The sequence below is a fragment of the Pan paniscus genome, chromosome 2 (assembly GCF_029289425.2).
Source record: "Pan paniscus chromosome 2, NHGRI_mPanPan1-v2.0_pri, whole genome shotgun sequence".
Taxonomy (NCBI): Eukaryota; Metazoa; Chordata; class Mammalia; order Primates; family Hominidae; genus Pan; species Pan paniscus.
Window position 1 is genome coordinate 111,202,039 of NC_085926.1, and position 20,925 is coordinate 111,222,963.

Genomic DNA, 20,925 nt, shown 5'->3' on the forward strand with positions numbered 1-20,925 from the left:
TCCTTGGAAAGCCCATAAAATACTTCTTAATGGCTAGACAAAATTTGGGCATTTTCTAAACAGTTTTTTTTACTCCAAGAAGTAGACTGCAATTCATGAAATAGTTGTGAAGTAGTGTGTTTCACTGGAAAAATCTTGGGTTTGGAATTCGTACCACCATTTAGTTGTTGGGGATCTCAGGCATGTTATTTAATTTTCCTTATCTATAAAACGGAGATAATTGCACCTATATAGCACAAGGTCGTTATGGGGATTCAAGATGGAAGGTACACACAGAATCCAGGAGAGAGACTGGGAGAGGAAGGTGCTCAATCAACATTAGCTTATTTCTCAGAGGCTTGTTGAAAAGGTTAAATAAAATCATAAATATGATCCAGTTCATAGGGTAAGCAATTAGTGTCCAGCTCTTCCCATTGGAGTGTTGTTTCCACTAAAGTGAATATTTGGCAGTTGTTTTCTTTATTGTTCAGTGTAATCATTCAAACTAGATAATTCAAAAAAGTCTTCACTTGGGATCTTGTGTTTGATGATCTCATTGTTGCTTTTAATTAAAATAATCTGAGAGATGGAAATGTACATTGGAACCACTGGAGGACAATTTTGTAATACCAACTAAAAGCATTTAAAATGTTATATCCTATCCATTGATCCCAAACTCCTACTTACATGAATTTACCCTTAGGAAATAATCAGAACAAAAAGATTTATAGCTATATGTTTAGTCAACTGCAATACAGGATGATAATAAAAATGGAAACAATCTAAATATGTAACAATAGAAGAATGGTTGAATAAATAACAATCTCTCTCTTTGATGGGATAGTACACAACAGTTAAGTCAAATTTTGAAGATTACATATGGGGAAAATAATCATTAAAATGTTAAATTTAAAAGCATGATAACAACCTGTATGTACAATGAACCCAAATTTGTAAAATATGAAAGTACCAGATAAATCAGTGAAGAAGCTGGCTCCTGCCTGAATTACCAGATGCATTAAAAATTGTATAAAATATTGAATAAACTCACCCCAATTATGTTTCCCTTTAAATGTCTTCCAATTCTGATTCAATTAGAATCATATACTCAGTGTCGATAACGTGTTTATTTGTATTGATGAGAAACAAAAACAAGAAAGAAAAATGACTAGAAAAAACACTCCACTATGTTAATAACAATGTTATCCCTGGGTAGTAACTTTAAGTTGATTTTCTTCTTTTATGTGTTTTTATATATTTTCTAAATTTTTGTCAGTGCACATATTTTATAATCAGGAAAGCAGATTTATATTAAAACAGAGGAAAACATCATCAAGTCCTTCTTTCTTGTCTACATCTTAATAATTTTCTCAGCATAATCCTCTCCAGATATCTTTCACAGTCAAGGAGATCCCTGTTTATATGATACAGGTAGAGTATCTACAGCACACTGAGAGGAAACCACGTCTTTTCATGTCATTCACTGAATTCCTTCCAGTTTATTCTGCACAGCCTAGCAACATAGTGACTTATATAGACCTACAATCCCTACTCACCTCCCCACTCCTTCCCCCGACCAAGCACTTAAATTAATGTGATGATCACTTCCATACCAAATGCTTCCTTCTTGGTGGAGGCCCATAACATTTCCAAGAAAGCAAGGTGCTAGAGGTAAATCACCATCAACAGAATGGACAGTAGCAAAAAGCATCTTACAAAATCCAGACTCCACCTAACTGTTTTGAAATGGCTAGAGATGCTGGAATGGGTTGGGGTGGGTTAAGATAGAGAAACTAATTGAAAGGGGAGGAGGGAATTAGGCAAGAAATACCCTCCAGGCAAAATGGAGTGGGGAGAAAATTCAGATACGTTGTTCTTACAGGACTAGTAGTAATAAACACAATCACATTAATACAAAGAGCAATAAAAACAATAAACATATCTGAGGTACCAACAGTGTGCTTGATGCCGCCAGCAGAATTAAGTCCTCTTTATTAAGCTGTGATCTGCATTCTGCCTAAACTATAAGAAAGGTGAGCAGCAGGCCGGGAGCAGTGGCTCATGCCTGTAACCCCAGCACTTTGGGAGGCTGAGGCGGGCTGATCACCTGAGGTCAGGAGTTCGAGACCAGCCTGTCCAACATGGTGAAACCCCGTCTCTACTTAAAAAAAAAAAAAAAAAAAAATTAGGCTGGCGTGGTGGCAGGCACCTGTAATCCCAGCTACACAGGAGGCTGAGGCAGGGAGAATTGCTTGAATCGGGGAGGTGGAGGTTGCAGTGAGCTGAGATCATGCCACCGCACTCCAGCCTGGGTGAGAGAGCCAGACTCCATCTTAAAAAAAAAAAGAAAGAAAGAAAGGTGAGCAGCCTGCATGCATGAAGGAACAAGGCAGTGTGTCATTCTCCTGACTAAATGGTGCTGGTAGGGACTGTTACATTCTTTGTGTTCTGATGCTTTAACTCAGAGCCTAGGGCTGTGTGGACCCAAAGACCAGAGTAAGAGAATGGAGAGTCCTAGGAGAAAGATGACAGAAGGGGTAGAAGATATCTTTGAGATGTCAAGCAACGAATAGTATATACAGGAATATAAAAGAATGAATCTGAGACCTTCATGCATCACGTTCTCATTGAGTGGTACTTGGAATCATCTTTGAAAAACAGAAGGCTGGATACGCTGCTTGGGTCCCTGGGGAGAAGGAGTGTTATCACCGCAGAGGAAGCTGGTTGACCCATTCCCTTGGGGGAATTAAAAGTTCTGTACCCAGGGTGGACCCCAGGCCTTGTAGTCCCGAATTGTGCCTCAGAAGGAGGACAAAAGAAAGTGGAAGCTAATATAGTCAATGACTGGAAAGAAAAATAGGTCTTTGAGAATGTTGGGGGAGATTGTTAGAGATTAAAAGGGAAGGAAAATTAGGATGATTAAGTAGGAAAAAGAAATGTAGGTGGATAATTCACAGAGAGAGTTCAGAGTCCTTTTCACCTTCTTGCTGAAAATGGATCATCCCCCAGATCCATTTTGCCAGAGGAACATGCCTAAGAATCCAGGCACAGAGCTGAAAGTACTTGATAAATCAAAAAGGAAATTGGCTTCTGCCTGAATGACTAAATATCTGAGAAAAAATAGTGCAAAATATGGAATAAAATACATTTATGTTTCCTTTGTAAAGGTCTTTTGGTTCAGATTCAATTAGAGTCCTATACTCAGTGTAAAGTATGTATGTTTACTGACAAGAAACAAGTTAATAAAAAACAAAACAGGGCCGGTGAGGTGGCTCACGCCTGTAATTTTAGCACTTTGGGAGGCCAAGGTGGGCAGATCACTTGAGGCTAGGTGTTCAAGACCAGCCTGGACAACAATGGTGAAACTCCGTCTCTACTAAAAATACAAAAATTAGCCGCGCATGGTGGCAGGTGCTTGTAATCCCAGCTGCTTGGGAGGCTGACACGAGAATCTCTTGAATTCAGGAGGCAGACTTTGCAGTGAGCCGAGATTGCACCACTACACTCTAGCCTGGGCGACAGAGTGAGACTCTGTCAAAAAACAAACAAACACACACACACACACACACACAAAACCCCCAGAGGCCCAGAAAGGTTAAGTGACTTTTCAAAGTCACAGTGGCTTCCTGACTCCCAGTGAAGCTGTCCTGCCACACAGGGAAGGCAGCACCCCCATTCACCCTACTACTAGCCTGGCTGTCTTATTTCCAGGACAGCTTCCTCACCAGCTTGGCACAAACTCCCAGTTCACTTTAAACAAATGGCTTAGCCCTGCTGGGTCTTGGTTTTCTCAGCTGCAATGAAGATACGGAATGGATGACCGCTCACAACCTGTGCTTCATTCCTAAAAAATAAGAAGGGAATCCAATTTGCCACCAACTCAACATTTGCCTTCTCACTGCCCTGGAAAGGTAGTTTTTAAAACGTGGCCCCTGACCAGCAGCATCGGCATCACCTGGGAACCTATTTGAAATGCAAATTCCCAGGTCCACCTACTGAATCAGAAACTCTGGAGGTGGGGCCCAGCAAAGGGATTTAGCAAGCCTTCCAGGGAGTCCTGCTACAGCTCAAGTTTGAGAACCACAGCTCTGAAAGTTTTCTGACCAACACACACGCGCGCGTGCGCGTACACATACACACGCATAGGTAACTAACTTTTCCGTGGCCACTAGCACCCCCAACCCATGCCCCCAGACCCAGCCCCAGCTCTCCCTCCCCATTCCTCCCTGCTCCATCCTGGGATGATGAATGGAGGTCAGGGCGCTGTCAATGGACGACGCGGCAAACCCTCCCCAACCGACCGAGGGGGTCGGGGGAGGCTGCGTTAAGGCTTCCCTGAGATTGGTTTCCTTATCATTTTCTCCACCGCCGCTGTCCCATTTTCTGATGAGTTTGCTTTTAATGATTTATCCAACAGTTTGTCTTGCAGAAGAAGAAGACCATTGAGAGGTGGGTGTCAGGAAAGTCTTGGAAGAGACTAGGCGAAAGGAGGGAAGAATTGTACATGGAAGAGCAAGGGTGCGAGGTGAAGCTAAAGAGAAAGTGAAGGCTTCAGGGGAGGCCCCCTGGGTTCGGGGAAAAGGGAGAAGATGGTGCTTTTGGTATGGGAAAGCAAAAGAAGTTGGAGGAGAGCGCGGCTCTGAGGCACAGCAAAAACTGGGTGTTAACGGGAAAACTGCCCTAGAGTTTGGGGGACTTTTTTTTCCAGCTTCCTTTCCAAGACTTTTTCTCTGCTCCATTTTGCTCCTCCCCCTCCTCCCAGCCTCCTCCACTCCCTCCTCCTCCTCGCACGGTAATGGGAGGCTCCTAGGCAGGAGAAGCAAAAGAAGGAATTGTTTGCGAGTTCAGTCATCCAAAAAGCTTCTTCCATATGGAGGGACCGGGTGCGCTGGGCGCGGCGTCCCCTGCGTTGTCCTCCTGCTGCCGCCCCCGCGGCCGCCGCTTTCTGCCGCGGGGACCCTGAGCCCCGGCCCGCCGGTGTCAGCCGCCGCGCGCGCACAGACACACACAGAGACACACACACGCACACACAAATACACACAGAAGAGACACACGCGCACACACAAATACACAGAAGAGACACACGCGCACACACGGCGCGCACACCCTCACGCCCGCCACAGCCACAACGCGCCCGCACGCGCCCTCCCTCTCCGGCCCGCAACTTCTCGGTCCTCGGCTCCTTTGTTGCTCCAGCCGCGGCCGCTCGCCCGTGTTGTGTGTCCCCGGTGTCACCGAGCGTGTTGTGTGTCCGTGCGGCGCTGCGCTGTGTGGCTCCCTCGCGCCCACCACGCTGGCCCCCGGGCCCCGGCTCGCCCTTCCCAGGCGCCGGCTGCAGCAGAGGTGAGTCACGTCGCTGAAGTTTGTTTTCGTTTCATAAAAAGTTGTGTTTATTGTTGGTTCGGGAAGAGGAGGGGGCGGGAGGCGGCCGCAGGCCGAGGCAGCGCCAGCGAGTGGCTGCCGGGGGACGTGCCGGCGGCGGGAGCCGGGTCCCAGCGCTCGGCCGGGCGCCCGGGGCTGGGAGCTGCGGCCGAGGCTGGGCGCGCCGGGCGCCGGGCGGAGAAGTTGGGGCTAGGCGGGCAGCGGGGGTCCCGCGGGCTGCAGCCGCTACGGGGCCCAGGGGCGCCGCATCTCGTTCCCTGCCGCAGCGGTCTGGCCGGGCGATGGTGGTTTCGCCTCCGCGGTTCCCGGAAGCTTCTCGGGTGGAAGAAGGATCCGGCCAGCCTCCCAAACTTCCACCGAAGGTTGACACCAGCGCCCCGGCCCCATGCTCCAGGCCGTGGGGGGAACCCGAGGCGTGGCGGCAAATGCGTAGAGTCACTCAACACGCACTCGGCCTCTTTGGAGGGTGAGGGTTTCTCATAGTTGGCGTCTTCTAAAGGAAAAACACTAAAATGAGGAACTCAGCGGACCGGGAGCGACGCAGCTTGAGGGAAGCATCCCTAGCTGTTGGCGCAGAGGGGCGAGGCTGAAGCCGAGTGGCCCGAGGTGTCTGAGGGGCTGGGGCAAAGGTGAAAGAGGTGTGTGTGTGTGTGAGAGAGAGAGAGTTCGTGTGTGCGTGTACGTGTGTGCGCGCGCTTGTGTGCGTGTTCGCGCCAGCAGCGTCCTCCTGGGGTTTTTGTTGATGTAACTGTGAGAAGGTGTGGGAAATGAATCTCTGGAACCAGTGGGACGGGGCTGTAGGGAGGGCAGGGAACCCAGGAAGAATTTTCATGGGGGTGTTGAAGGGCCTGCTTGACTTTCAGGATGTTCAGTATTAATTTGCTTTTCCAGGTGATGGGAGAATGCTGAGGGATGAGAGGCAGGCAGACCTGAAGGAGTTAATGGAGTCTTGGGGATTTGTTTGGCAGAGTTTTGTTTTGGGGATGGGGGTGGCAGTGCCAGAGTTGCTTGGAACAGAGTTGTGCTTCTCCAGAGATGTGGCAGTAGAGCTAAGAATACCGAAACCACACACCAGCAATCCCAAACAGGCACTTTTTGGGTGTGGTGGGGTGTTCTGCTGCTCCCCTCATCCCTTCTCTGCAAGTTCAAATGGGTTCGCCTAAGTTTTTGACCCAGAGTTACCTCTTTGAGTGGACTGAGTGAAGATTATATTTTGATTTCAAGCCCTTGTGCCACCTGCAGATGCACTGTGCCCAGCACACATTTGTCACCTAGTTCTTTGTTGTCCAGAACTCGGTACACATTGACCATTGGATGAATGTCATTTTAAAACTTCTTCAGTGTGCAGACATTTCTGATTTATTCCACGACTGGGTCTTAAACAGACAGCCCAGCTCTGTGACGGTTTTTTTCATCCCTTTGGTTACAGCCAATAAATCAATCTTCGTTTTCTTAAGGGCAGCATGGAAAATATTAAACCACAGTCTTGGGCTGCTTGTGGGGGCTAGGATGCCCATACATCTGGGTGACCTGTTTTCTGAACTTAAAGTAAATCTGAGGCAAGAGGTTAGCCATTCTGAGGTGTGTAACAGGTTTCCCAGAAACATTTCTGAGGTCTTATAATTGGTACTTTTTAATGGTCTCATAATTGAGACCCAGAAGCTTCTCGTGGTAATCTGAAAGCACCTTGGGGTCAGTGGGACAGAGGCTGGGCAGAAACAGCAGTAGAGTTATTATTTTCCTGCTATGAGTTTTTCAAATGAGTTTATGCAAAGAGGTAAAATGAAAGAAAGAAGAGTTGCCTCATTGGGCCACTTTGCTGATACTGTCCTCCCCTGTATAGATTTGTCACTCAGAATTTGGGCCTTGAGGAGGCTGGAGGGTGTCTACACACTTATGAAGCCTGAGGATTGAGACCTCAGACACTGCCTCTTTTATCCTCTATTGAGATACTTCAGAAATGCTTCACTGTAAGAGACATTCGCTAGGGAGCAGTTGTCCGCCACGCCATAGGCCACTGGCTTCACTTGGGAAAAGAGGTTGCTAGAAGCCAGAATGGTTGATTCTTTGACTACAACTGGAGAGGGAGGGTGTGGGGAAAAAATAGAGAGGACTCTGCTTAGCTGTTAATTGGTGAGCCAATTCTTGGTAAGCTGTGTGATTTATGTTCCTTTCCACCCTCCAAATGGGTCCAGAGATTTTCCTTTTTGAAGTGCTTTTTCAAGTGTTTGGGATCCCGGCTGTCTTCAACAACATGGTTTCCATGCCCTAAGAATGAATAAGAGATTTTACCCATGAAATAATTCAGTTGACTTTCACATGGACCCCCCACGGTTTGAAAAAGGAGAGCAAGAAGTGAGCCTGATGTGTCATAGTGTTCCGTGTCCCCTAGGGGGTCTGGGTTCAAATTTCGGCAAAGCCACTGATGTGGTTAATGAATTAGGGTTTATCTCTGTGTCTTTCAAACTACAACAGAAAACTCAGGTGCACCAAATAATTGTTATCCAATACCTTGTGGCCTCTGAATAAGAAAATGTTAACTTGGCACCAAAAGATGTTATATATTTGGAAGTTGCTTTCTTTCCTCCAAACTCTAAGCCCTCTTGCTATCTGGGAAAATATGGGACAGGAGAAAAGAATTGAAATTTGAGAGGGAGAGGAAAGAAAATAATATGTTCCATTTAGAAAAATCTATTTACTTTAACATATGTAACTTCTTGTCATCTCCATACTTCAATTCAGCAAACATTTTTAGTGCATCAGGCACCAGGCTGAAAGCTTCCTTGTCCCAGGAAAGTAAGCTTTATTAGTCAAACGATGGTTCCTCCTCAGTTTTTATTTATTGCACAAGCATCTACTTCTAATTAAGAAAATGTTTTTAAAATTATCCACAATCCTATGGACTTGTGTTGCTCATCATGTGCATGAATACTTTTTACATAGTTGTGATAAGAGTATGAACTTCTGTCATCAGACAGCCCTGAAGTGTCTCTACATTTTTGACTAAAGACTCAGAGAACAGATGTAGCCAACTACTTTGCTGTTGGTTGGAAAGACCCAAATCCTAAGTGTGCTCCCACATGGAGCCTTAACATGTAACATTTTCATAATTTATGAGGTTGACTCAAATATTTGGGGTTAGGGGGTGGGATGGGAGAGGGTGTTTGTTTTTAATCTATAAACCCGTGTTTATGAAAAGCTTGCCTAAGGAAGGTTTTGCTTCTTTGGAGCCCTCAGGGTTGGTAACGGATAGAGAAGAGGAGGTGGAATGCAGGAAGGAAGGTTTAGAGGATCCATCTCAAATGGCACTGCCTTTAGGAGGGTTAGGAAACTGGGGTTGGAATCTAAGCTCTGCCTGTGAACTCCATTCACACTGACTCAAACCACTGAACTAATCTATTCCTACATCTCTACTGCCACCCAGTTAGACACCTTCCCCAAGTTTGCCTGCTCTTTCCTGCCCTTCCTTTTATTACTCCACCATCTTTTTCATTCCTGCTACCACCAGACTTGTTGATGCCCTTGACAATTGTTGCTGGCACGCGGCTGGGCCCCCAGTGCCAACCTATGACCATCCCACCCATTCTCCATGAGTCCTATAATCAAGTCACCACCCAGCTTTAAAACAACCTAGGTTTAAAACCCTAATTTCTTAAAGCTCTGCTGTATAGCTCTGTCCTACCTCATGATAGTATTACTTCAGTAGGAGCCACTTTCTCCAATCTAGCAGCTGACCCTTGGTTTTTGCTGAGTTCATTCCTTGCCCTCTGTATTATCACCCCAAATCCCTTCCATGTAAGCCTGACTAATTTTATATGAGGCCTGTTTATAATGTGTTCTTAAGAAATGTTTGATGACTATTGATGAAAATGGACTGCTGAACATAAAGGTAATTGTTTTGTAAAGTATAATAATTGTTCTTAATCCGTTGTTCATTTCAGCAGGGAGCCAGGAAACTGGACATTTCGGGAGGCCTATGGTCTTAGAAAAATCGCTTTTCTACTGTTTTCTTATTTATAAAATGTATTGATAAGGACTTACTATGGTTTATAGTAATGCACCTTGTAAAAAGCCAATACTTCAGAACTGTTTATTTTGTTCAAAAGATGAGATAATTCTCTTTTTCCTCAGTTTCAGAACAAGCTTCCTGGAACCCATGACCCATGAAGTCTTGTCAACATTTATACCATCTGAGGGTAGCAGCTTGAAAGTAGAAGAAGTAGGTGAGGTTTTCTGTTCAGTCTGATAGCTCTGGCCTATTAGGTCAGCCATTTGTTCATGTTTTGTGTTACCACTTAGAGATAGTTTTTCTCATCCTCAAGTATTGGGAGTCCAGCTTTGAGTGGAATCTGGACTAAACTTCAGGTTAGTTCTAGTTTGGTTCATATGCTCTTTTAGTCAAAGCCTGTGATGGCTATGTGAACCCCCTTGCTCTGTGGCAAGCTCTGTCAGACATGTTAGATACAAACCGTTTACTATGGGATTTGGAGTCCAAGCTTGCTGTGAAAAAGTCCCGCGTAGGTTTGGGTGAGGAAAGCCATGTGTTTATGTCTCTGTCAGTGGTATCACAGCAAATGCCTTGTGGTCTGATGTACTGGGCAATGTTTATCTCACAAAAATCAGCGGGATTGTGATTCTTCCCATCTTCTGAAATAAAGTTAGGAAATAATTTCTCTTTTCCTAATGGTGAATTTGGCCTTCTCTTCAAAGAAGGCCTTTGATGTTTGGGACAGGATTATTGGGCAGTAAGAGGAAATCAGAGCAGAAAGACACAGTTAACCTAATTCAGTTGCCAGAGAAAATGTTGAGGAAAGTCTCAACCCGTTCTGCTGGTTAGCAACAGGAAAGTGCATAATATGGGTAGGGTGGGTAGGGTTGAAGAAAAATTACCCGAAGCTGAGCAGTGGAAGGTAGAGCAAAGAATGTTTATTCTTCTTCAAAGTGAGTTTGGACAGTATTGGACAAGATGAAGGTGGTGAAGTAGGTGGAGGTTGGCGCCTTCATCCTTTCAACAAGCTTTTATTGAGTGCTTGCTGTGTGCCTGGCATCAGGTGTGGGCTGGCAGGAATTAATACCAGAGCCCATGCGCCATCCAGAATCCTATTACTGACCTGAAGGGAAACGCAGAGCACTGCAATGCAAACTCTAGGGTTGAAGTGCTTGGAATGGGTGCATTAAGAAAGACTTCTTGGCCTGGCAAAGTGGCTCATGCCTGTAATCGCAACACTTTGGGAGGCCAAGGTGGGAAGACTGCTTGAACCCAGGAGTTCCAGGCCAGCCTGGGCAACATGGCAAAACTCTGTCTCTACAAACAAACAAACAAAAATTAGCCAGGCGTGGTGGCATGTGCCTGTAATCCCAGCTCCCTGGGAGGCTGAGGCGGGAGGATCCCTTGAGCCCAGGAGGTTGAAGTTGCAGTGAGCTGAGATGGTGCCACTGCACTCCAGCCTGGGTGACAGAGTGAGACCCTATCTCAAAAAAAAAAAGAAAGAGAGATGGGAGATGGGAGAGGGAGAGGACTTCTTGAGAGAGAGAGGAGTTGCAATCTCAGGCAAAGTCTTAAAAGCAGAGATGGGACCAATAGTACCAAAGTGTTCTTTTATCTCTCCTTATATGTGTTGTTCATTATTTTCTTCCCTAAAACTCATTTTCCTCAGTGAATGATAGGCCTAAGTATGCTTGAGACACAACATTTCACGTTCAGAATAGTTTTTTTTAAAATACTTTTTGGAAAGTTAAAACCTGGTATCAGCATTAACTGTGCAAAAACACAGAAATCTGGGTCTTAAGTTCCTAAAACCAATTATTGAGTAGCTTTCGGGGAGAAAAGGAGAAGTGTGTGTTTTTGTAAAAATTTTCATCTACATGAGATTTTAGCTGAGAATCCTAGAAATACATGCCTGAATTCAGCTTTTTACCTTTCAATTCCATTTGCCATTTGTTTTACCGTCTGTGGCTCTGAAATCATTCCCACAGTACCAAGTGAGGAGACATTTATTTTAAGGACGTGAAAGTTGCCGGGCTCTCAAGTTGCCCAGAAACTTCCTTGACTGCTAAGAGGAAGATAGCACACAGGATGGGAGCTACAGGTGAGGAAAGCGGAGCCTGTGGAACTGGCTGGCCGTGGAGGCCTTGGAGCCCCTGCCACCAAGTCTAGGTTGGAACTGGACTTTGGAAGAGAGCCCTCCCCCACCTTCCCTAGCTCTGCCAGTATTTTTCCAGATTACTCCCAGCCAAGTGCCTTTACTAGTCTGAGCTTACCTAATATTACAATCCTAGCAGGTTTATTAGGTGTGGGTCACAGTTAATTGGAGAGGAAAATTGGGGAGTTCTGGGTTTATTCATTTTTCTGTGAAAGCAGAGGCTGCTCTGTCTTTCTGTTTTCGGTCTTATGACTGTCATTTCATAGTGGTGTGAGGGGAGCTCTTCCCTCTTACATAGCTGTGCCCAAGTGAGAGAGACTTAAAAATGCAATCAGTCAACACAGTGCCCTCTTTTGCAAGTGAGACCACATCAAGTCATGGAAATTCACAGCTGTTTACCTCTGTCATTATGAATGGATGTTTTGTAGTGAACAAGTTATATATGAATCTGCTGTATTATAGCCAAGAGTCTAATGGATCATCCAATGTACAGACTTCTGAAATAATCACCTGCAACCCTGCCTTCAGAATTTTGGTGGTCTGCCATCTGTGAAGGCCCCACAGTCAGGTGCTTTTCATTCTATAGGCTTCTGTTGCAGAGCTGGAGGCTGGGAAGTTAGGCCTGGCTTTGCCTGTCTGGACTGTGGCAGCTTGCCAGCAAGTTTCACTGGGTGGTCTTCAACAATGGGAGAAGGGGGGTGGGGGAGCTCAGCTCTCCTCCCCAAAGAGGAACAACAAGGTGGCTTTCTATAGGTGGGTTTTGCATTGGCAACCAGTCCCTTTGTCACTGACACACCATATAGGTCTTGAGTGTGGGTGAAAAGAATTGAACAGGTTGCCCAAAGGTGGTATTGTGATGGGGTTAATGTGTGTTCCAGATTTTACAAATGAAGCCTTGTGTTTATGTGGCAAGCCTCCCTCCCAAGAGAAGGAGCACACACAAGCAGCAGGTACCCTTCATCATGTGAGGGAAGAATTATTATTCTCACTTGGCATGGGAGACGCAAACCTCCCGGTGCAGGCTTTCACCCCATCGCTTAGGGAATTAACGGTGGACCTGGAGGGCAAACTGAGGTTGGCTTGTCAGTGCCAAAGAGGCAGAGCTACCTGCCTCCACTGCCCTTCCAGCGATGGAGAGAATGTAACTGCCATTTAGTGAGCACCTACTGTGTGCCAGGCCTTGTGTTAAAGCACTCCAAGCATTATCCCTGCAATCCCCCAGCAGTCCTGGGAAAGTGGGCATTATTATCCTATTCCGCAGATAAGGAAGCTGAAGCTTAAATAATTGTAGGGACTTGTTCTAGTCTCACAGCTGGTAAATGGCAGAGCCAAGATTTCATTGCAGGTCTGCCGAGTCCAAAACTCAAGTTTTTCATGAAAAAGAAACGAAGCAAGCTTTCCCGCAAAGCAGAGCTCTTCTAGCTTTGGGAAAACTGTGTCTTTTACAGCTAACAAAGTGTAAGGGGTAGGTGAGGGTCTTTATAAGACTTGCTGTTAAGAGACTCAAATTTAAAACTGGGACTACAGCTAGGAGATTCTGAATGGCTCAGCAGCAGCCCCACAAGAGAAGCCAGGCTTTGTGGCTTGGCTAGTGTCAGACTTTGCAGCCAATGGCTTTGTGGCATAGCTGGTGTCAGACTTTGCAGCTAGTGGTGAAAGCGACCTCCATCTTAGGTTTCATCTCAGAATATGTCTCTTGAATTTTTCCCCCCTCCCCTGGGATGTTGTCTGAATTGGCTGTCCTGAGTCTGCTTCTTCTTCATCTGCCAGATGAATCCTTTTGCTCCTAGGATCTCTGCAAGTCTGATCAAGCAGGTCCTCCATGCTCTTGGTGGGGTGAGGGGGAGAAGATATTTGGCCCAGTAGATGCTTTTTACTGGTCAGGAGAAGTGGCAGCTTGTACAGAAAACACCCTGGGGAAGGAAGTAGCAGCTTTGACAGACAGGTAACTGACAGAAGATGGTACCTTCCAGGCAAATACTCATAGAGCAGCCACCAGAAAGAATTCGACAGGCAGTTACCTGCAGAACAGTAACGCAGACCTCTCTACTGGCTTAGGAGAGTGATGGCAATTTGGCTGCAGAGGACATGTAGTTAGTTACCCTTGTTCCTTGTTTTTTTGTAACAAACATGGAAAACCTGAAGCCACGGTTTTCTGGGTTTGGGGGCACACAGGACACCTGGGTTTAAGATATAATTATGTGACCAGCTACTTGGGTAATGGAAATGAGGTCATGGAAACTCAGTGTGACTTTATTTCCCTGTTTTTATATGCTGCCTACTCGAACATTATGAGGAAGCAGTGAAATGGGAGAAGCGTTCCTCTAAACGTGAGAAGTGCCTTCTCACCCCAGAAGCCCAAGGCCGTTGGCTTCTGTGCTTACCCAAGTTGAGTTAGGAGATGAGAAATTGTAGGGAACTGGCCAGAGGTTAGAGTCTGGGGACAAGGGATTCATCTGCTTCTGTGGTTCTGTTTTTATTTCTCAGGGCAGGAGCCTGGATTAGAGGCATTTTGGTCGTATTGTCAGAGACCCTCCTGGATCCCTCCAGACAAGCTGCCTTTCCCAGCCTTGTGGGATCGGGCAATGTAGGGTCTCAGGTCCAGGAGGAATTGAGAGAGGAAGAGGACTCGTGGCCAAATAATTCTGGTTAACATTCTTTTTTGAGAGAGGAAGGAACAGAAGGCATCTGTGAAGTTTCCGGAGTTCCCATCTGGGAGAACAGAAGTCGGGAATGAATCTTATTAGAAGAAGGGTGGAGTGCTGGGAAAGATGGCTGTGTTGCAGGAAGGAGCCATATTTCTGGAGCCACTTCCAGGTTTGAGATTGTGCAGCATCCTGGTTGAGGGGAGGCTTTGGAACCAGACAAGCCTGGGTTTCAGTTCTGGCTTTGCCAGTCGATAGGTATGTGACCCTAGGCAAATTACGTAGACGCTGAGAACCAGTTTCTTCGGGTTATTGCAAAGAAGAGGCAAGATAATTCACATAAAGCACACGAAATGCGTTGGGAGCAATCTGTAGAAGGTAGCTGTTATTATTAGGGAAGGAAAGAGGAACAGAGTGAAAGGAGGGTTGCTGGTAGGATTGGGCAGCTAGAAGGATGAGCAGGTGGGAGAGCCCACTGATATAGTCCTCACTGGCTCAGGGTTTACGGAGAGAAAGAAATGTGAGGATGGAGAGATAGAGGAACACATGGAGGGGCAAGGCCCTGCCTCAGGTGCACCGTTGGATGCCAGTCCTTGGTCCTGGTCACTGGGTAGATAAACCCCCCGTGCCTTCCCCTCTGCTTCTTCCCCAACTCAGTGTATCCCATTCTACCAGGTGTGCCAAAAATCTTGGAGTCATCCTTGACTATGTTCTTTCTCTCATGCTCCACTTTAAATTGGCCAGTAATATTGGCCTTGCCTTCAAAATGTTTCCTGAATTCTGTACCTTCTCACCGCCCTGTCTTCTATCAACATTTCTGGCTTGGATTATCAAAATAAGCTTCCTAATTGTTCTCTCTGCTTCCACCCATTCTTCATAGAAAAATCAGTGTCACACTTTTGAAACAAAAGCTAGACAAGGTCACTTCTGTGCTCAGAACTTCCATGGCTTCCTGTTTGATTAAGAGAAAATATCCAAACACCTCACTCCTTCCCTCTCAGGGGTCCTCACCTCACCCCTTCCCTCTGAGGCCTCCCTTCCCCCCTTGCCTACTCCCACAGCCATGTTAGCCTCCTCATTGCTGCTCACACTGGCTGGGCAGCCTCCTCCCAGGGGCTGTGTGCTTGCATTTGCCCACTGCCTGGAAGGCTTCTCCCCAGATGCCTGCACAGCACCCTCCCTCATTTCATTCAGGCCCCCTGCTTCATGGTCACCTAAACCTGACCGCACTTTATTAAACAGCACTCCCACCATCATTCTCTCTCCCTTCAACCTAATTTCTTTTCCTCCATGTTATCACCTCCTGGCTCGTGTTTATTTGTTCTTTTGGTTACTGCCTGCTTCCCCTCTAGACTGAAGATCAGTGGAATCAGGGACTTTGTTTTCTTCCTCACTGTCTTCCCAGTGCCTAAAATAGAACCTGGTTGGTAAGTGGTGCTCACATTTTTTTTTTCATTTTTGCTAGTTTGCAGGCCTTTTCTGAATCTCAAAAGCGATGTAATAGGAGTTTCAAACAAAATGAAATAATTACATATAGATTTATGTAAGAAAATGCATTAAATGCATTCTGGAGTATATGTATATGGGGGGAAAATAGGAGAGATGTCCCGAGAATGCTACTGTTAAGAGTATCTGTTTCAGAGAAGCCAGGAAGCAGTGTGCAAGGCTGCAACAGAAAGAGCCCAGTTTTCTTCTCTCTTCCTCAAGGTAACTGCCCTCAGGAATGTCCGTGGGTGTACCGGTTGCTCCATGTCGGGGGATGTAAGCATGGATGCCCTGTCTGCCTTTCTCATCATTCACTTAAGAGGAATCTGTTGAACGTCTGCTTTGTGCACAGCACTGTGCTAGGCCTGGCTAGGAGACGCAGGGGGGGCCCAGCTCACACTCTCATACCACCAGCAGTTTGCAGTCCTCTTTTTTATCTGGGATTTCCTGAGTGTGCCTGGGCCATCCACTTTGCCGCCCTCCTCCCTTAGCAACCTGAGTTGATTGGACTTCTGTTGAATCTGGTTTGGAACCATAAGCCAAGTACAGGGGGTGAATTTTAAAACAGTTTAGTTCCCCACACACCAGAGAGGCTGGTAGGGCTGGCCCTGTGCCAGGCACACAGGTGACAGACGGTCCCTGCCATTGGAGAGCCACAGGCCATGGAAGTAAGGAACTGCACATTGGGATGTTCACCCAGTGGGGGACAGATCTGACTTAAATTGTGTCTCAGTCACTTCTGACTTGGTTCTAGATTTGGAAGCTGAGAAAAAATAAAAATAGGGATAAAGATCCTAAGAGGTCTTGTGCTGACACCAAAGGTGGACAGATGTGCCTGAGAAATTACACAGGCAAATCCCAAACCCCACATGTAAGCCTCTCAGGGAACTGGGAGAAGAGCCCAAGCCTCCAGCTCCAGTTTTGTTTTGTTTTGTTTTGCTTTTAATTAGTAGCCCTTTTTAAAAACAATTTCAGGTTTATAGAAAAGGTTAAGCAAAAAAGTCCTATACAGACTTGTCGTTCCAATTTCCCCCAATCACTTAACCCCCACCAGGGTCCCCTATTATTAACATCTTATGTTGGTGCAGTATATCTGTTACAATTGATGAGCCAATATTGACACATGATTATTAAGTAAAGTCCATAGTTTACATTAGGGTTCACTCTTTGTGTTGTACATTTATTGGGTTTGACAAAATGTGTGATGACATATATCCACCATGAAAGAATCATACAGAATAATAGTTTCACTCCCTAAAAATCCCTTGTGCCCCACCTATTCATCTCCCCCTCCCTCCCCCAGCCCCTGGCAACCGCTGATCTTCTATTGTCTCTCTAGTTTTGCCTTTTCCTGAATGTCATGCAGTTGGAATCACACAGCCTATGCCTTTTCAAGATCAGCTTCTTTCACTTGGCAATCCCCTTCAGTTTTAAGTATGGCTTTCTCTCCTTCCCTGCCCCATACACACTTCCAGCTGGGGAGCAGAGACTGAAAAAGGAGCCCAAAGCTGTGTGCTGAGACCCCTCGCCCGCAACCAGAGCCCTGCAGGTCTGCAGTGTGGTCCCTTTATCAGCTTCCACTGAGCATGCCGGCCCTGGCGCTACTGGAGTTTAGCCCAGGCTGGTAAACTGTCAGGAGCTGCATGTGTTTGGGTTCCACATCTGGAAGTATCAGCTGTGCAGACCTTCCCATCCCATCCCTAAACAGAAAGACACGAGGAGCACATGGGCTGTTTGCCTTCCTCCTCGATAGTTTGTTTTACTTGCTTTGGAGCTGCGGATAGCGGTGGGGAAGTGAGCGTCCCCTGGGCAGGCAGCGCTCTTGCACGCCTACATCCACATCCGGTGGTGGTGGCAGGCCACAGATCCCTTAGCTTCTAGAGTTTCTGCTTTTGGTTCCGCCCAGGTTCCAGTGGTGTCTGTGTTGAGCCCTGAGAATGATTGAGGGACCTGTTTTGTGGTCATTGAGGAGGAAGACCAGTAAGGCATAATGAGTTTGAGAGCATTTTCCCTGCAAAGAAGTGCCTCTTTCTTGAGTCAGCCTCGAAGACTAGGATTCCCTGGAGTTTGGTGACAGAACCCCCAGGATTCAGAACACTCACCAGCCACTCTCAACACAAGGCACTCTGGAGGACAGGTGATGATGGTGGATTTTATAAGGCATAGAATGAGGAATCTCTTCCAAGCCCACTCCAACTCTGGACCACATTTAAGAGAAAGGAAAGTGCATGTGAATTGGAGGGGCTGGGGGTGGGGGGGTCACGTGGACCATCTGATCCAGGCTGAAAAGCTCTCAGGGCTGAGGAAAGGTAGACAGGGTTCCAAGCCTGAGGAGCAGGGACTTAAATTTAAGCCTGCTGGGCACAGTGGCTCATGGCTGTAATCTCAGCACTTTAGAGGCCAAGTCAGGCAGACCTCTTGAGGCCAGGAGTTTGAGACCAGCCTGGCCAATGTGGCGAAACCCCATCTCTACTAAAAACACAAAAATAGGCCTGGCATGGTGGCTCACGCCTGTAATCCCAGCACTTTGGGAGGCTGAGACCAGGAGATCGAGACCATTCTGGCTAACACTGTGAAACCCCGTCTCTACTAAAAATACAAGAAATTAGCTGGGCGTGGTGGCGGGCGCCTGTAGTCCCAGCTACTCGGGAGGCTGAGGCAGGAGAATGGCATGAACCCGGGAGGCAGAGCTTGCAGTGAGCTGAGATCACACCACTGCACTCCAGCCTGGGCGACAGAGTGAGACTCCGTCTCAAAAACAAAAACAAAAACAAAACAAAAACAAACAAAAAACCACAAAAATAAGTCGGGTGTGGTGGTGCACGCCTATAATCCCAGCTACTCAGGAGGCTGAGGTACAAGAATCACTTGAACCCAGGAGGCGGAGGTTGTAGTGAGCTGAGATTGCACCACTGCACTCCAGCCTGGGTGACAGAACAAGACCTTGTCAAAAACAAAAAACAAAAAACAACCCCCAACTTCTGTTTGGAATAAATAGAGAGCTGAGGCCAGCCAGTACCTTCTCACGCTGAAAGACACTGGCCAGGTATTTCAGAGTTCTGTACAAAGGAGGAATGAGACTCACAGCACACGTCAGAAAGTCAGCTTTTGGACTATGGAAATTCCATGCTGAAGATCCAAGTCCACACCACCTCCCCCTCTGGTTTTCTTTTCTTCACCTGGCCCATTCTCTAATCTATAGCCTGACCAGTGACTCAGTAAGAGTGCTGGGCTGCCATTCAGTGGCTCTGCCTACCCCATGTAAGTGCAGTGTTATATATTTGCCTGGCTAATATTACATGTCCCAGGTTTGTCCCTAAGACTGTGAATGCTAATGCAATGGAGTGTTTAAGGCCCTTTCAGCTCTTCAGAGAAAGAACTACACTCTACCAGCAAGCTAGCCTTGCTTTTGTTAATTATGGAATCAGGGTGCAGTCTCCTGGCCCCTGTCTTCTTAGGTCTAACTGTAGAGCCTGGAAGGCTGTAACGGTGGTTACTAACCATTACCTCATCTAGAAGCCTTGGCCCTTGCCTCAGTTTACCTGGAGAGGCAGATGATAAAGAACTACTGAACTGTGTAAGTGTGGGACCCATGTTCCTTACCAAATCCAGCCTTCACTTCTAAATCTCACTTCCTACATTCTTCCCCACAGGTAGGTACAGCGATAGTCCCAAGAAAGAATCCCAGACTGGCTTCCGTGGATACACACCAGGTATCCAGTGTGTGTCTATGAGCAGGGGCCATATTTTCTGAACCAAAAGACAAATGTATGATCTGAAAAAGCATTTTGTTATTGTTTTTTTTTTTTTCCTAATGTGGGGGGAATGGGGGAATCTCAGAAAGGCTAATTTATAAATATCTTGTAATACATGAAGAAAACTCACCTTTATCAAAAGGAGTGGCATTCTGTACAGTAGGCTTATCCAGAACCTCCAAGTGGTGTGGTCTTCAGTCAGAACAGGAGGTGCAGAGAGCGCAGAATGGGTCTTTCTCCACGTGGGGTGCTTCAGCCAGTGCTGGTGGAAAGAAGTCTCTGGTGTGGTCTGGGTCTTCTCTAGTACTTTCTCTCCAGAGCAACCTGTAGACATGAGGGTGGGCTTCTGGTTTTACTGACCACCATTCCATGTCCCTCTCCAGAAAAAGCCAGCCTCCAAGCCATTGGAATGGGGAGACCCCTTAATAACTAAGTTCCAGATCCCTTGAAAGTCAGGAAGTAAAGAGGAAGTGCGTGTCCAATTGAGATGGAATCTTAAGCAGGCAGAACTAACTTTCCCCACATGAGAAATTAACCAAAATGCCAGTGTTAATACCCTTAATCTGGATGGGGGAAAGGTAGTGAGACCTCATTTCTGTGCATCTCAGCCAAGATGAACCTGGCTAGGGGGTGCTAACCTGTCTCCCTTGTGGAAATAATGCTACCCACTAAAGCTTGTGATGCCTACTGTAGCCTGCCTCTCCTCAGTCACTTGAGGTTTAGCACGGAACTGTTACTGCTTATCCGAATATCAACAATAAGCCTTGCCTGACAGCAGTACATTCATGCCTCTTCAGTCAATTGCCATAGGGGCCTGAAGACATTTGTAGCCATCAGGGTGGCCTTTCAATTGACCAGTTAACAGATATTGAGCACTATGCCTACTGCCTTCAAGACATCTATATTCTAGTTTCTGAATATTTCTCAGATCACAACAAGAGGTCATACTGCCTTGAACTGCATTATCCATATAATCTCCTTAGAAGAGTGCTTGGCTTAGGGTAGAGGCTTTGATGGTCTCTATTATTATCATCATTATTATTAGTTTGGCTTGAGATGAGCTGCTGATTTATAATTCTCCCACAAGAACCCATATTCTTGGATAATTTGTCTATTTGAAGAGTTTTGTCAATTATGGTAAGTTGTATAGGTAGAGAAGTGGAGGCACAAGGAAAAGTACTGTGTTCATAAGCCCAAGCTGGCTTCCTTTATGGGTCTGCACCTGGACCTCAAGGCCTCTGCGCATGGTTGGTTCTACAGTCAGGGAAAAGCCAGTCAGAGTTGGCAGCTTGTCATTGGTGAGATATGCACAGTCCTGGGAAAAGCCCTTCCTGGATAGGGAAGCCTCAGAAAGATGGAAGTGGGGGAAGAGCCAGATGGCTCCCAGTGTTGAGTCCAGAGAGTCAGGGAGATAGGCCCCTCAAGGTTTCCTCTGGCTGTGACCAGCAGTCCTCTTTTCAGGAGTAGGGCTCCCTCTTTGGCCCAACCTTGCAGAACCCTCTTTTCCACCAAAACCTGGGCAGTCACTGAAACCTG

The 20,925-nt window shown here is 46.5% G+C and overlaps 1 protein-coding gene across 9 annotated transcripts in view; it reads left to right on the forward strand.

Annotated features, from left to right (window-relative positions):
• The first annotated feature begins 4,773 nt into the window (after positions 1–4,773).
• The window catches only part of BOC (BOC cell adhesion associated, oncogene regulated), a 75,812-nt gene continuing 59,660 nt past the window's right edge, over positions 4,774–20,925 (forward strand). For 2 of the 9 annotated variants that reach the window (XM_034957091.3, XM_063602506.1), the window contains exon 1: positions 4,774–5,322. Coding sequence is in view for 3 of the 9 variants with exons in the window: in XM_008978813.5 (XP_008977061.2) it covers positions 5,643–5,827; positions 9,493–9,584 (277 nt within the window). In the remaining 6 variants the exon portion in view is untranslated. Of the gene's footprint in view, positions 5,323–5,354; positions 5,828–9,492; positions 9,585–20,925 lie in introns of those variants that run through there. The other 7 variants (XM_063602504.1, XM_063602507.1, XM_034957095.3 and 4 more) reach the window with 6 other exon arrangements.